We start from the raw sequence: 17,384 nt of genomic DNA on the forward strand, positions 1-17,384 counted from the left end.
CTTGTATGTTGTCATCTTACCAAATCCCTTTATTAATCCTATTGTGGTTTGAGTCTTCAGCATTCTCTAGGTATGCAAATAAAACACTGTTATCTCTATTTTGCAGACTTATGTGACATATTTTAATTTTCTGACATTTTAAATAAAAGATTAGTTTGAGAATTTCTGCTATTCCTACCCCTCCTTTATCTTTAAGGTATTCAACCCTTAAAATATAAGAGGCCCACTCAAATATTTCTATAGCTTAATAGTAATTTACTCAACATTACTAAGGATTTAAAGATAATGTTCTTTTGTGGGCTAATTTCAGCTAGTTCCATAAAGTTTTCTGTTGCTGAAGTTTTATTCTTCAAGGAAACTGTTTCTCTCATGTTTCCATAGTTACACAAATTGTTCATAACTAATTTAACTCTTCATAAGTATTAGGCATGATTTTGAAATTGATAGGATGTGATTTAGAAAATTTTCTCAGGTGTATTATTTTGTGAATCTTTGAGTTGTTTTTGAAGGTATTACCCAAATTTGCTTTTGGAGAGATTATACATAGAAAACAATGAAACAGTATTCAAAAGTTCTGATGCATAAAGACAAGGCAGAATAAACTCAATTACCCTGAATGGTGGGAGAACTGAGATGTTCTAACAAACACAGTTGTCATATATACCACACTATATTAATGTAACCACCCTTCAAGAACTAAAATATGTAAAATACTCTTTCCAGTATGAGCAATTCCTGAGTTGTTTAAAAAATACTTCTGTCTCCAAGTATATTAGGAGAGAAACTTGCACTGTAGTCAGAGAATTTGGTCTGTATACTAATTTTTGAGGTTTGCTTTATGGACATACTGAAATTTCGTAAGTGTTCCATGAGCAGCTGAAAAGAATACAGTTTGCAGGGTATCATATGCTACATGCAGATTAGTTACTGCTCAAACATTCTCTATGAACTTTTTTCTTAATATGTTATTAAGAGAAGTACGTTAAAAACTACCACTGTGATAGGTTTGTCAAATTCTTGAAGTAATGATTATCATTTTAAATTTTTAAGTATTTGATATACAAAAGTACATATAAGTTTAAAATTTCTATATTTTCCTAGTGACTTTAATTTCTTATTAATATGTAGTGACTCTCTGCAGTAATGCCTTTTGCCTTAAAGTCTATTTTGTATGATGTAAAATAGTTACCCCAGCTTTAAAAAAATTAGTCCAGTATACATAATTATTTCCACCCTTTTTCTTTCAACCTTTGTGTGTCCCTCATTTATTAAAACTATCTCGGCTGGGCATGGTGGCTCTACCCCTGTAATCCCAGCACTTTGGGAAGTGGAGGCAGGAGGACTGCTTGAGGCCAGGAGTTGGAGACCAGGGTGGGCAACATAGTGAGACCCTGCCTGTACAAAAAATAAGAAACTTAGCTGGGCATGGTGGCACATGCCTGTAGTCCTAGCTACTTGGGGGGCTGAGATGGGAGGATTGCTTTTGAGCATGGGAGGTAGAGGCTACAGTCGGCTGTAATCGTACCACTGCTCTCCAGCCTGGTAAACAGAGCAAGACCCTGTCTCAAAACAAAACTATCTCCTGTATATAGTATTTGGCAAGAATTTGTTTTGTTATTTAGTCTGATATTGAGTGTACCAGTATACTTGGATTCACTTCTATCAACTTATTCTGAACTTTCTATTTAGTGGGTTTTCTGATTCTTCTCCCCCTTCCATCCTTGCCTTCTTTGGATTAATGTTTTTATTCTTTCTCATTCCATTTTCTCCCCATGATTAGTAGGGAGGTTATATACTCTGTTTCTATTACTTCAGTATTTATGATAGAAAATTCATCATTCATATTTAACTTAATAAAGTCTTAAGCTAATTAATATCTTTACCTATATGCTAAACAATACAAAGACCTCAGCATGCTTTGACTTCAATCACATAATTCCTGATTTATGTGCTGTAGTTGTATGGGATTCTGATTCTATATTGTTTTAATTAACAAATTAGACATTATTGTGATTATTCTATATTCATTTAGTTATGGCTTTGATCTACCCACCATAATAATCTTTGTTCACTATTGCATTGTAGATATTTTTGGGGGGTTCATTTTCCTTCCTATTGTACAATCTTTAGAAATTCCTTTGTGGGAGTCTATTGGTAGCAAACCTTCTCAGTTTGTGTTTATTGAAAATGCCTTTCTCTTTTTTTTTTTAGACATAGTCTCACTCTGTCACCCAGGCTGCAGTGCAGTGGCTTGATCTCGGCTCACTGCAACCTCCACCTCCCGGGTTCAAGCGATTCTCCTGCCTTAGCCTCCCAAGTAGCTGGGATTACAGGTGCATGCCACTACTGCCTGGCTAATTTTTGTATTTTTAGTAGAAATGGGATTTCACTATGTTGATCAGGCTATTCTTGAACTCCTGAGCTCAGGGGATCCATTCGCCTCAGCCTCCCAAAGTGCTGGGATTACAGGCATGAGTTACTGAGCCCGGCCTCTCCTAACTTTTTTTTTTTTTTTTTTTTTTTAGACTGAGTCCCACTCTGTCACCCAGGCTGGAGTACAGTGGCGCGATCTTGGCTCACTGCAAGCTCTGCCTCCCAGGTTCACGCCATTCTCCTGCCTCAGTCTCCCGAGTAGCTGGGACTACAGGTGCCCGCCACCACGCCCAGCTAATTTTCGTATTTTAGTAGAAACAGGGTTTCACCATGTTAGCCAGGATGGTCTTGATCTCCTGACCTCGTGATCCATCCGCCTTGGCCTCCCAAAGTGCTGGATTATAGGTGTGAGCCACCATGGCAGGCAGCCTCTCTTAACTTTTTAAAGCCGCCTCTCTTAACTTTAACAGTTTTTTTTTTTGGCTGTGTATGAATTTATAAGTTGATCATTTTTGTCAGCACTTTAAAGACATCAAAGTATTTTGATATCTTCAATATTAATATATTTTGGCTTTTTTTGTTCCTTGTGAAAGACAGCTTTCAGTCTGTTGTTCCTTTATAAATAATCTATTTTTTTCCTCCATGCTTTTAATCATTTGTCTTCAGTGTTCTTAGGTTTCACTGCAAAGTGTGTAGGTGTAGATTCGTCACTACTTACCCTATTTGGGATTCACTGAGCTTCCTGAATCTGAGGATTCATGTCTTTCATCAATTCTAGAAAATTCTCATTCATTATGTTTTCTTTAAATATTTACTACACTCCATTTTCTTTTCTTCTAGAATTCCAATTAGTTATGTATGTTGGATCTACTTAGAATAACCTCTATGTTTTTGAATTCCCTTTCTCATTTTCTATTCTGTTGTCTCTCTATACTGGATTCTGGGTAATTTCTCCAGTGTTCTCTTCTGGTTCATTACTTCCTTCTTTAGCTGTGTCTAATCCACTGAGGTTTCTAGTTTCATTATTATTCACACTTTTTCATTTCTAGAAGTTCTGTTTGGTTGTTTTTCATGTCTACCTGTCCAGTCTTAATAGTTTCTTGTTCTTTTATCATTTTCAAGCCTTTAAAAACATTTATTTTGGCATATTAAACATACTCATTTTATATTCTATAACTGAACACTTTTTTCTTTTTCTTTTTTTTTTAAATAGAGATGGGGTCTCACCATATTGCCCATGCTAGTCTCGAACTCCTGAGCTCAAGCAGTCCTCCCACTCTGGCTTCCCAAAGTGCTGTGGTTACAGGTATGAGCCACCATGTCCAGTCTATAGCTTAACAGTTTCTAATATTTATAGTATTTGTGGGATGAATCTATAGAATATTGTTTCTGTTGACAGTGCTCATGGTGGCTTATATTCATGTCTTTGGTGATTTCTAATTTTGAGGTCATATTCCTTGGAATTTTAACTCTGGGAGTTCTTTGTGGTTTGACCTTAGAATTCCTTCCTCTTTAAAAGAAGGACATATGTTTGCTTCTGCCTTGGGGCACTAGTGACCTGGGACAACTTGTAACCAAAATTTCAATTTAGATTTTTTAAAGTCACAAAAGTAGTGTGAATCCTGGCCTTAAATCTGTGTGAGTATAGACTTTTGATGAGGAGTTATCTGAAGCAGACTTCTTTTTAGTTGTTCTGTTCACATCCAAGGCTAAGATAATTTATCCTTATTGCCTCTTTCTGTGGGACAAATTTTGTACTCATTGGAAGAGTTGCCCTTCCAAGACCTTAGCTCTATTCAGGGGGCTTGATTCCAACCCTTTCTTGCTCAGACTCTACCCAAGATTTGTCTCCTCACCCTGTATGTGTGACCCTTTAAACTTCAGGCTATAGGTCATTAGGAATGATAGGTTATTAGGAATTAGCACTTATCCCATTAGATTTATCCTTCCTTCCTGTTTTTGGAATCAGAAGAATTTCCTTCCTTTTCACACCAGTTTAGCCATCCCATACAAAAATATGTTGTTAAAGGCTTATTCAGATTTTTTAAGTGTGCTGTACCAATAAGATTTATCTGAACATCTAGTCAGCCATAATGCTAAAAATGAAAATTGAATTTCTTACTATATTAACTAAGACCTCTGAAACACTTATAATAGTTGTAATAGCCATTATTTCTCGTTTGTCCCTAATACCACATCTTTGATATTTCACTATTTAATATGTTCAGTTAGGTTTTGTATAGTGGTCTTTATCATATTTAAGTAGTTTCCTCTTTCTATTTTACTTGAAATGGCTGTTGAAGTATATCAAATATTATTTGATATCTACTGATACATTAATTCAGTTTTGCTCTTGAAATTTACATATGCACTCAACCACTTTCAAAAAGACCGATAATATATAAACAGAGAAAATTCAAGCTGTGAAAACTGTCTCCTCTCCATGGCAGTCCCAAGTTCCCTAGTCCCATTCCATAGAGACAGTTTATTATGACTATTACCAGAAATATTCAATGCATACACAAACATTGTATTGTACAATGTTTGTGTATGTGTCCCTTGACACACACAGTCATTCTCTACCATGCTTTTGTCTATGTAGTAAGACATTTTAGAGAGCTTCTCTATTATTTATAAAGAAAAATAATAAAAAACTTTCATCTAACTTTTGAGTTTCTGAGATGAGAAAATGCCTCTTTCAGTTTAAGAATAGCAGCATATGGGCTGCGTCAGGCTGCAGGAGAAGATGGCGGTCTCCACAGGAGTTAAAGTTCCTCGTATTTTTCGCTTGTTGGAAGAACTTGAAGAAGGACAAAAAGGAGTAGGTGATGGTACGGTTAGGCTGGGGCCTTGAAGATGATGAAGATATGACACTTACAAGGTGGAACAGGCATGATTAATTCGGGAACACGCAAGGAAAATTATGAAAACAGAATATATAGGGGCCTGAAAGTAAATGTGGACCGAAATACCAGAACTTCCTCCCCGCAGTTAGATTGTAACAAAAATTAATATGAATGGAATAAATAATCGCAGTGGGATGGTGATGCCCGGAGGCATAGCCAGTGTTAGGGCAAAATGGCAAAATTCATATAGGGCATTAAAGTTGTACTTCAAGAGCTAAGACGTCTAATGATGGCCCAAAGAAAATATCGAAGCTTCGGCACAGCCACCAGAAGGACAACACACCAACAATTAATTTTAGTGGATCTCAAACTTGTCTTAAATCCAACAAACTTTATCATGTTAATGTCTTGATTAAATATCACAATCTGAAAAATTACCCACACATTAAGTAAAGAATTCGCAGCTGGTTAAACATAACCTGGACATCTGTAAGAATATATTGTAATACATGTAGCACCTAAATACAGTACAGCCATTATGTTTTCAGGTAACAAGGTAGGAAAAAATGCAGCAGCAATTTTTTTCCTCCCCTTGTTACAGCGCCACTGTCATTTTAAAACGTAAACCCTGGAGTAACTCGAAATAAGAATTCAGGTTTACATAGATGAAAGCGTGTGGAAGAAGTGTCCAGATGGCAGTGGAAGCATGTGTGTTTCTAAAAAGTGACAAATCTCAAGAAAGAAAACAGAAAAATGCAATGCTTTACCCATCTTGCTTAGTGAAAGCAGAGCTGCAGTTGAAATTGTTTAAAAAGTAGGCAGCGTGCAACAAATATTGTCACAGATGTGTTAAGTTTTGAAGCGGTGTGGTGCTCACCCTAGCTTAGGCAGTATCAAAAATATGTTCAGGATTGTTTTGATACCTGTATTTAATACATAAAAATATGTTAGTTGATGAATTTCTGCTTAAAAGCTGTTTCTTGTGTGTTAGCCATGTAACAGACATGGTAAGATATTTGGTTACCAGTCTTTGTTTAGACCAATGCATTTAAGTGACAGTGCAACAAAAAAAGGAAATAGGTGTATGGATATGTGATTTGAGATTCAGTTAAGTTTAAAATGGAAAATAAAATGTGAACGTGTCGCTCGAGACTGGCCATTTCTATTATGTTGATGTAGTATATGATAGCAGTACCCTGCTAAGGAAAGCCAAAAATTGGAATTATGTAGGCCTTTCCTGTATACACACTTTTATTTACTCCCTTTATTGTGGTACTTGCTTGTGAATTATTAATTTGGGCAGAAACTATTTCAGAAAGAAATTATCTAGTTTAATTTCTTCTTGGAACAAGAAAGGAGTCCTAGGTAATTATATTTTGACTTTGATTTCATCAGAAATCAATATTAATTAAAAAGATCTTGGCATTCTGGCAAATTCTTTTAGGATTATATGGTGTAAATTAAGCCCCAAATACAATATCCATTTTTTAAAACATAAAAAAAAAGATAGGCAAGCATATATCAACAAAATCAGACTATTATAGGAGGAGGATCTTCAAGCAGTGCTATTCAACAGAACTTTCTGCTATGACGGCAATGTTCATTTTTTAATTATCCAATATGGTAGCTACTAGCTACATTTGGCTATTGAGCACTTGATATCTAGCTGGTGTAACTGAGAAAATCAATGTTCCATTTTAATTGCTTTTAACAGCTGTATGTGGCTATTGGTTGCTGAACTGGGTAGTTCAGCCATAGAGGTTTTTAAAGCCACCTTCCTGACTTTACAGGAGAGCGATTGGAGTAGCAGAGGTATGTTTTAGTGGTGAAACCAAGATTGGAACTGAGATCTCCTGTTTCTTCATTCCTGCTTCAATTTTAGCATAGCTGCCACTTCGGCCCAGCATTTTGGGGCATAGAAAAGTGACCCTCAAAGTAAACAAGATCAAACTCTTCAAGATGCACCTCCTCCTGGGGTTCATGGAGTCATCCCCATTCAACATCCACCTGGTTTACTCTGGCTACTCATTCCCTACATCTCTAGGTCCTCTTCAAGCTTTTCCCCATCCAAACTGTCACTCCTCTAGTTTGACACTATCCTTTTCTCATGAGGAGATGCTCTGCTGGAGTTCCTTCCACTGTCTCTGAGCAACCCCCATACTGCTCCTATGTTATTTCCTAAAGTCTCATTTCTGATTGTGTTTTGCTCATAAGCCATCACTAGTTGCCACTACCCAAACAATACAGTCTAAAACTCTTAGTTCACGGTCCTCTAATGTGAGCTTCATCTTCTTCCTTTATTTTATTTATTGTTTTGAGACACAGTCTCACTTTGTCTTCCAGGCCGGAGTGCAGTGGTGCAATCTCAGCTCACTGCAAACTCTGCCTCCTGGGCTCAAGTGATCCTCCTGCCTGAGTCACCTGAGTAGCTGGGATTATAGGCGCCCACCACCATGCCCCACTAATTTTTGTATTTTTAGTAGAAATGAGGTTTCATCGTGTTGGCCAGGCTGATCCCGAATTTCTGGCCTCAAGTGATCTGCCTGCCTTGGCCTCCTGAAGTGCTGGGATTACAGGCATGAGCCACCGCAACCAGCCTCTATTTATTTCATTTTTATTTTTATCTTTGAGACAGTTTCGCTCTTGTTGCCCAGGCTGGAGCGCAATGGTGCGATTTTTGGCTCACTGCAATGTCTGCCTCCCGGGTTCAAGCGATTCTCCTGCCTCAGCCTCCCAAGTAGCTGGGATTACAGGTATGCGCCACCATGCCTGGCTAATTTTGTATTTTTAGTAGCGATAAGGTTTCTCCATGTTAGTCAGGCTGGTCCTGAACTCCCGACCTCAGGTGATCCACCCACCTCGGCCTCCCAAAGTGCTGGGATTACAGGTGTGAGCCACAGTGCTGGGCCCTTTATTTTAAATAGACTTTTCATTTTAGAATGGTTTTTAGATTTAAATAAAAGTTACAAACAGTACAGACAGTTCCTATGCACTCCGAACTCAGTTTCCCCTCCTACTGTTAACATCTCACATTACTATGGTACATTATGTATGACATTAGTACATGACTGTTAACTCCATATCTTATCTGGATTCACTAGGTTTTTTCTAATGCCCTTTTTCTGTTTCAGGAAATGGTCTAGGCGATACCACTTCTTTTCTTCATGTCTCCTTAGCCTCCTCTGTTCTGCGATAGTTTTCACACTTTCCTTGTTTTTACCATGACCTTGACAATTTTGAGAAGTGATGGTGAGGACTGCTTGGTTGTTCCTACATTTTTCCCATGGGTAGGCTGGGGAGGAAGACCACAGAAGTGAAGTAACCTTTCATTACATCCTCCCCCTACCCTATCCCCACTTCCACACCCTCATCATGGGAAGACAGTCACTAAAATCAGCCACTCGAGGATTGTGGAATTAATTGCCACCTTTTTTGAAGGGGTTGTATCTACATAAAGTATTTGATATTCTATAAGGGAGAGTTATCTTTTTGTTCCCGTTTATTTGTTCAGTTATTTATTTTTATCAGTATCAATTTAAGGATATTTATATTAGACTTTGGATTATAATCCAATACTACTATTATTAATTTTCCCCCCAAATAATTCCAGCTTTGGCCACTGGGAGCTCCCTCAGGTTGGTTTTGGACATTTTCAATGTGTGGCTGTGTATATATATTTTTTCTTAGCACTTCTTTTTGGCACTGCAAGATGCTCTAGGCTCATCTACATTCCCTGCCCCAGGTCTAAAAGAAGGCATTTCTCCAAGAAGTCCTGGTTTATCCTGTTGGAAAATGGTGCTAAAAACCACAACCTGGGAGCTGGGTCTCATTTTCTTTGTTAGCCTCATATCCCAGTCACCCAACCCTGATGGTCACCTACCGACTGGCTCCTGGACGCTACAGCATTTTCCATCCATTAGCACCAAAATTAACAGAGGCTTCCTGGAAACTCTTTTGTTGTCCTGGCTAAAGTGCCCTTTCTCCTTCCTTATATGTTTGAGATCTTTTTCTGTAAGGCCCCATTCAAAATGACCCCCTCTGGCTGGGTGAGGTGGCTCATGCCTTTAATCCCAACACTTTGGGAGGCCAAGGTGGGTGAATCATTTGAGCCCAGTAGTTTGAGACCAACTTGGGCAACATGGTGAAATCCCATCGCTATAAAACATACAAAAATTAGTTGGGTATGGTGGTTCACACCTGTGATCGCAGCTACCTGGGAGGCTGAGATGGGAAGATCTCCCGAGCCCGGGGAGGGCGACGCTGCAGTGAACTATGACTGTGCCACTGCACTCCAGCCTGGGCAACAGAGTGAGGCCCTATCTCAAAAAAAAAAAAAAAAAAAAAAAGGTAACAAAATAAAACACCAAAATACCCCTCTTCCCTGAAACCTTTCCCAAAACCTTGCCCGAACTCCTACTTGATCTCTTACAGACCTGTATACTACCAGGCTGAGTTTCCAGAACTCACAATTTTCAAAATGCCCCCTCTGGCTGGGTGAGGTGGCTCACATCTTTAATCCCAACAGAAGACAGCAATATGACACATTTACTTTTATATCCCTAAACTCAGCAGTTAGCATATAGCACACCAAATGGTTTTTGCCTAGTGGATATTATTATCAGACTAGATTATGATCAGTGTAAAATGCACCCTTTAGTGTCTATCAGGGAAAAAGAAAACCACACACACAAAACAAAACAAAATAAAACCATCCTCCTGTAGAACTTTATTGCCACAGGCAACCTTGTGGTCTCAAGCCTGAAGAATGATATCCTGTTTCAGTCACATGTTATTGTGAAAACCAGAAGGAAGAGCCCTGGAACCTTATGACTCTCATCCCTGAATGTAGGCCTTTTCTGTTCCCAGCACATGTATGTGTTCAAAGATAAGGATCAGTCAAATGAAAACATACCATAAGGAAATTCACATAGACATCCCAAGCCAGGAAACCTCAATAAGAAACAGGCAGTGGGCCATGTTCAAATGAAATGATGAATTATGTTGTGTAGGCATCGTCCTGGAATCGCTTATCCCATCTCTCACTCAGTCATACCTACTGCCTAAGTGTTGTGAATGTAAAAATAACCAGGTGACCGTGGACATACCTGCATAACTGAGGCATTGGGAAATGTGTCCCAACTTGGGATGATTCTGTGACTTTCTTATTGATGCCATGGAGTAAGAGAATATTCTGGGAAACCTAAGGCTCTTTCCTCTATCAATCACCCTGGAAGGGGGTAATCCTGGACAATGAGGTGATTTTTTGGCTGGGGTAGGAAGGAACTTCCTCCTCATTCTGGGGTTGGGAAACCTTTGCTCTGAGGTTTGGAAAGGGCTGGGGCTGCTCCCGTGAGAGGACGAAGTGTATGTCATGAAGAAGCAGGCCAGCGTTGCCAGCGGCTAATATTTTCTTGGCAGCAATACCAATAGCGCAGAGAAGTGGCCAGTGTCCCCACAGCAGGGTTGCTGTCCCTGTGGTCTCTCTGGATGCTGGCGATGCCCCTTCCCCAAGCTCCCTGGCCCACCTGCATTCATCTGTAGCTGCAGACAGCTCCTAGCACACTGATGGCCATCTCTGGCCTCTTCTTGTAACCACAGGAGCACAACCTGGAAGTTTTTATTTCCTGCACAGGCAACCCTCAACCACAGGGGGAAAGGAGCCATAGGATAAATGCCCTTGCTACCTTGCACTGGGAAGGGTGATTCTGAGATGTGTTGTTATGTGGTTTCTCAGAGGGCCCAGCTATGAGCCCTGGTTGAAATAGGGCTGCTGTTCTGATTAACATACTCATGTTTGGCACTTCTCTCTTCCCCTTTTACATGCCCTATTCAGTTATTTGTATGTTTTAAGGTCACCTCCCACATAAGCTTCCTCCACCCATGTCCTTGTCTCAGCATCTGCTTTGGGAAAACCTAAACTAAGATCTGATGCCAGGGCAAGTGGGAAGACCCAGGGAATACAGGCAGCAATGGGGCAGCTGGGTTGGGCAGCTAAGAAAAAAGGACTAGGGAGAGGCTGTTCTGATAGAATCTACCAGAAATGCCTGGGGCCTCTAAGAAGGGTGATTTTCCTGCAAGGAAGGCAGACACTGCTGTGAGCAAGGAGCATGTGGCCACACAGAGGTGAGCCAGGTATGCTGTTGCTCCCCATTGAGCTCACAATTGGAGAACACCCAGCCAGTCCTTGCCAGCCAAGGTCACATGGAATCTCAAGGACGCTCACCTGTTCAGGCTTTCACCACAGCAACAAAACACATACAACCCTCTGTCAAGAGGTCCCTGCCTAATATGGTTTGGCTGTTTCCTCACTCAAATCTCACCTTGAATGTTAATAATCTCCATGTATCAAGGGTGGGGCCAGGTGGACATAACTGAATCATGGGGTAGTGAATAAGTCTCACAATATCTGATGGTTTTATAAATGGGAGTTTCCCCTGCACAAGCTTTTTTGCCTGCCGACATGTAAGACATGACTTTGTTCTTCATTTGCCTTCAGCCATGATTGTGAGGCCTCACCAGCCACGTGGAACTCTGAGTCAATTAAACCTCTTTCCTTTTTTTTTTTTTTTTTTGAGATGGAGTCTTGCTCTGTCACCCAGGTTGGAGTGCAATGGTGCAATCTCAGCTAACTGCAACCTCTGCCTCCTGGGTTCAAGCGATTCTCCTGCCTCAGCCTCCCGAGTAGCTGGGATTACAGGTGCCTGCTACCATGCCTGGCTAATTTTTGAATTTTTAGTAGAGATGGGGGTTTCACCATGTTGGTCAGGCTGGTCTCGAATTCCTGACCTTGTGATCCTCCTGCCTCGGCCTCCCAAAGTGTTGGGATTACAGGCCTAAGCCACCACACCCAGCCCGCTTTCCTTTTTAAATTACCCAGTCTCGGGTATGTCTTTATGAGCAGCATGAGAACAGACTAATACACTGCCACACCTTCTCACACACTTCTGCCTCTAGGTTCTGGGTCTTTGTTCCACAATGTAATCAACATGGCTTCCTGGATTCCATGTCCTTTTCTTTTTCTTTTTTTTTTTTGAGACAGTTTCGCTCTTGTTGCCCAGGGTGGAGTGCAATGGCATGATCTCGGCTCACTGCAACCTCTGCCTCCTGGGTTCAAGTGATTCTCCTGCCTCAGCCTCCCAAGTAGCATGCACCACCATGCCTGGCTAATTGTATTTAGAAGAGACAGGGTTTCACCATGTTGGTCAGGCTGGTCTTAAACTCCTGACCTTAGGTGATCCACCCACCTCGGACTCCCAAAGTGCATGGATTACAGGTGTGAGCCACCATGCCTGGCCTCATATCCTTTTCTTGATGTCAGTGTGTGTGCTCCTGGGCTACCAGAGGCCCTTATGCCATTTCCATCATCTTCTAAGTGCTAGTGTTTCATAGTTACTTTACTAATCTCAAACTCAGACCCCTCCAGCTCGCTGCCCAACCAACTCAGTATTAAGGAAGCTCAAGCCCCAGTATGATTAGAAGCTGGATTTCTGGGAACAATCATGCCTGGTTAACACCACCATGTAAGGGTACTGTACCCAGGTACAGATGTTTGGTTATTTATGCTGCAGACAACAAGTTAAAAACATCCACTAATATGCCCAAATCTTGATATCTAAATTCCATTCTCCAATAAAATAAATCAGGGCTTGTTGGAAAAGTGATTGATTTCAGGACTGGAGTAAGAAAAATATAAGATGGTCTTGGAGTGTCTTATGATGTGAGAAACAAAGGAAACGCTCAAAAAAAAAAGAAATATATATATATATATATGTGCAGCTTGTTGAAAGTGTCCAGGAGGCAACCTGAAAGAGCTCCCAATGGCCAAAGCTGGAAGCCAATGAGCAAAAAAGTGAACGATAAAGTAGTACTGGATTAAACCCAAAGTATAAAATAAATATGTCCACAGTGATATAAATAAATAGAAATGACAACTCTTCCTTTTAGAATTCCAGTTAATAAATGCAGAAAGAATACAGAGAAGAGACCATCTCTGCTAGAACACTACCATAGTAATTGCAGCAGATGCATTCTAAATGGATGCTAAAACTAGAGGGAGAAGTTTAAGGAGAACAGGATATTTACACGGTCTCAAAGTATCTCTCCCCACATAAATTAAAAAGAGAAAAACAGTCACTTTATAATGAAGAAATCTGGCAGATACCACCTTGACAATGTGATCGAGGTTAACACGACCAGTGACAGGAAAAATAGCCAGAGGGGAACGTAAGGTCAGAGTGCTCACTTGAAACTCTGCCTCCTTTATATACTCACAGAGTCATTAAAAAAAGAAAACAAACCAAAACATTCCCCCTAATCTCTGCTTTCAGACTGATCCCTCCCAGGAGCTCCTGATGCATGTATATTTTTTTTACTACACACTGGCTCGCTCCACCTGGTTATCCTACCTGTAGGCTTTGAATGTGTATGCCCTGCCTTAGACCTTTGAGATTAGGGTCTAAACTTAAGTTCACAAAAGAAGCATCACCTCCATAGTGAATCACCTTTTCAGCATGAAGGGTGAGATCTGAAATGATCGAATCTGCTTGTATGTAATGCCTGATTTGGGTTGCACAGATGTGATGCTGGATGATTTTGTAACCATTCCTGGAGGCAAGATTCCTTCACGACCATGTTCCATTACTCTGTGGCCATGTTCTACCTTGCTTGCTCTGACAGCCTAGCATAGAACATTCTGGCAGTTTCAGATCCTGACTAGATGTTTGCTGGAGGAGTTAAAAGCTGTAGTCACTGGGAGAGATGCGTAGTGAGGCTCCTGGCTTAGCCATGTCTTCATGTGCCAAAGCTTTTTCATTTCCTCTCTGTATTCAGTTGCAGTTTATATGCCCTTAAATATTAACACCCATTAATACTGATGTCTGAGAACCAAATCAGTTTAACTTCCTAGAAATTGCATTAGCCATTCATTCGTTCATTCAATACACATTTTTTTTTTTTTTTTTTTTTTTGAGAGGGAGTCTTGGTCTGTCCCCCATGCTAGAGTGCAATGGCATGATCTAGGCTCTATGCAACCTCCGCCTCCCAGGTTCAAGCGATTCTCCTGACTCAGCCTCCCAAGTAGCTGGGACTACAGGCGCCTGCCACCACACCCGGCTACTTTTTGCATTTTTAGTAGAGACGGGGTTTCACCATGTTGGCCAGGCTGGTCTTGAACTCTTGACCTCAGGTGATCTGCCTGCCTAGGCCTCCCAACGTACAGGGATTACAGGCGTGAGCCACCGTGCCTGGCCTCAATATACATTAAGTGCTAGGCAACACGTGCTAGACAATCTGATGGTGCTGGAGAAGCCTGGATAAATATATAGGACATGGCTCGTGCCTTGGGGAAGCCTATGCACATTTACCTAAACAGCCACAGATGACATGGAAAGTCTTATAATAAGGTATGTCTATATACTCACATGTATGTATATGGATATATGTGTGTACACATTTGTATATATCTACACACATATATGCATATACGTGCAAGTGTATATATAGTTCCTCAGAGAGAGATACATATATGTGTGTGTAGGGGGGGAACATTAAAAAAAAGAGTGTATGACTACCTTTTCTAAATGTGACTATAGGGCTAGGTGTGGTGGCTCCCTACTGTAAGTCCAGTAAGTACCTTCAGGAGGCTGAGGCGGGTTGCTTGAGCCCAGGAGTTTGAGACCTGCCTGGGCAACATGGCAAAACCCCGTCTCCACAAAAAACACAAAAATTAGCTGGGCATGATGGTGCATGCCCTGTAGTCCCAGCTATTCAGGAGGCTGAGGCAGGAGGGTCACTCGAACCCTGGAGGTCAAGGCTGCAATGAGCCAAGATCATGCCACTGCATTCCAGCCTGGGTGACAGCGAGAACCTGCCTCAAAAAAAAAAAAAGTGACAGTACTGTAAAGGCTGTAATAGGGAGGCACATTTGATTAATTCTAGAGATCAGAAGGATGAGCAATAATGGTTTGCCCTGGTGGGTAAAGCAGGAAGGCAGGCCTTAGAGGCAGAAGGACTAGTATGAGCAAAAGTATAGGCATGTTAATATGTGTGGCATATGTAAAAATGCAGCAATGGTATAAAAAAATAGTAAAACCAATGATGACATTTATCGAGCATCTGCTATGTGTCAGGCACTATCCTAAGCACTTTACACGTATTACCACATGGATGAGCCACATGTGTGGGAAGGGCCAGAGGTGAGGCCGAGGAGACAGCTGGAGGTCATCAGATGATGGAATGCTTTGAATGTTGTGACAAGGGGTTTGGACTTTGTCCAGCAGGAGAGAGCCACTGAGAGTTATAAATAAGTACTGCAAGACTGGACTTGGGATTTTAAAAGTTTCCTCTGCTAGCTGTGTAGGGAATAGGTTGAAGGAGGTGAGATGGGAAGCAAAGAAGTGAGTCTGGAAGTTTTTTCAATAATTCAGAGAAGTGAAAACGGCAGAGGATGTATTCAGGAGAGGTAGAAATGGGTCTTGCTGATCCCTGTATACATGGGGACAGAGGAGGAAGGGAGGGGATTCTACGAACTCAGAGGGGAAGAAACAGCTTTAGAAAAGTGGATGAATTCAGTCTAAGGTAGATTCAGGTAGAGGTGCCCAGAGGGCAGTGAAGGATTGAAGTCTAGAATCTGAGGGGAAGGTTTGGGCCAGAGTTAGATTAGGAGCAGTGGAGGACACCTTAACTCCATTCAAGCTGAAATTTGTCCTTTCAACACTAAGATTACCCCGAATTCTCCTTTCTCTCCCCTTTGTCCTTACATTGTCACATGAACAGCTGCAAAGCGACCCAGGGAGGAACACACACATGCACAAGTCCACAGATGACAGAGGAACACATACATGCATCTGAAGGTGACAGAGGTCTAAAAATGCATACTCACGCCCATGCATGTAAATATACCTACAGAGGCCACACAGGAATGCTTTTCTGGAGAGAAGGAGGCATGCTTTCTAGCTATTAATATATAGTGGGGTCTCTTCATCTAGCTGATGACCCTTGGCTGCTAGAAGGAGCAGGCCCACCTGGTCGTGGAGACTCCCTCTACAATTCATTCATGTAAAACATTGCAAGAGGACATCTAAAACCTTCACTGAGCTGTTATTCCACGTTCCACACATTTGTAATCCATTTCCAGGTAAGCCACTGTAAACTGAGAATAACTCCTTCTAGCTACAAGTAGGTGATCCAACCACCTGCAGTTAAACACACATCCACTGCAGCACTGAACTCTCCTACCGAAAAGCTTCTGCAGGACTTGTCCATCATATAAATCTTCAGCCAGGTCTTTCACAATGATTCTTTCTCCAACCAACACATCATTAATCCAGTCAATTAATACCTACATAGAGAGAGAGGGGGAACGAGCAATAATAAGAAAGAGTTATAGTTTATTTTCTTACAGACCAGCTTTCTTATCCTAAACAATTAAAATCTAAATGAACTTTAGATTTTAAGTTTCATTTTATTTGAGATGGGGTCTCACTATGTTGCCTAGGCTAGACTCAAACTCCTGGGCTCAAGTGATCTTCCTGCCTCAGCCACCTGTGTAGCTGAGACTATGTGAGTGTTCCATTGTGCCCTGCTTTGAACTTCAGATTTAAAAGCAGAACTGTCCACATGACCCAGTGTGCGCACAGGCAGCTGCAAGTGTGAGCCCTCCTGGCCTTCTTAATTTTCAGATGTACATCCTGCTAGCGCTGGTGGCACCAGTGTCCTTGTTAATATCTATGTCCCCTATTATTCCTTACTCTAATGGCAAGCAACATTCACAGTGTATAGCCATGAAAAGGTGGTTCACACCGGTAACCCCAACACTTTGGGAGGTCGAGGCAGGCAGATCACTTGAGGTCAGGAGTTTGAGACCAGCCTGGCCAACATGGTGAAACCCCATCTCTACTAAAACTACAAAGATTAGTCAGGCGTGGTGATAGGTGCCTGTAATCCCAGCTACTGGGGTGGCTGAGGGAGGAGAATTGCTTGAACAGGGAGGTTGAGGCTGTAGTAAGCCGAGATTGTGCCACTGCACTCCAGCCTGGGCAATAGAGTGAGACTCTACCTCAAAAAAAAAAAAAAAAAAAAAAAAAAGTTAAAAAAACAGGGTCTATATCAGGGAGAAAGCTCTGAATTGTATGTCTAGAAGACTAAATCTCTTTTTTTTTTTTTTTT

At 41.1% G+C, this 17,384-nt stretch overlaps 1 protein-coding gene and 1 pseudogene across 2 annotated transcripts in view; one reads left to right on the forward strand and one right to left on the reverse strand.

Moving 5' to 3' along the window:
• PARVA (parvin alpha) overlaps positions 1–17,384 on the reverse strand; it is a 171,413-nt gene that overhangs the window by 42,966 nt on the left and 111,063 nt on the right. For both annotated transcript variants that reach the window (XM_017881581.1, XM_017881582.1), the window contains exon 4: positions 16,455–16,557. In XM_017881581.1, coding sequence (XP_017737070.1) covers positions 16,455–16,557 — 103 coding nt within the window. The remainder of the gene's footprint in view (positions 1–16,454; positions 16,558–17,384) is intronic.
• On the forward strand, positions 5,100–5,572 carry LOC108535500 (ubiquitin-conjugating enzyme E2 variant 2 pseudogene; annotated as a pseudogene).

This window comes from Rhinopithecus bieti, unplaced genomic scaffold (genome assembly GCF_001698545.2).
Source record: "Rhinopithecus bieti isolate Rb0 unplaced genomic scaffold, ASM169854v2 scaffold_11944, whole genome shotgun sequence".
In the NCBI taxonomy this organism is placed as follows: Eukaryota; Metazoa; Chordata; class Mammalia; order Primates; family Cercopithecidae; genus Rhinopithecus; species Rhinopithecus bieti.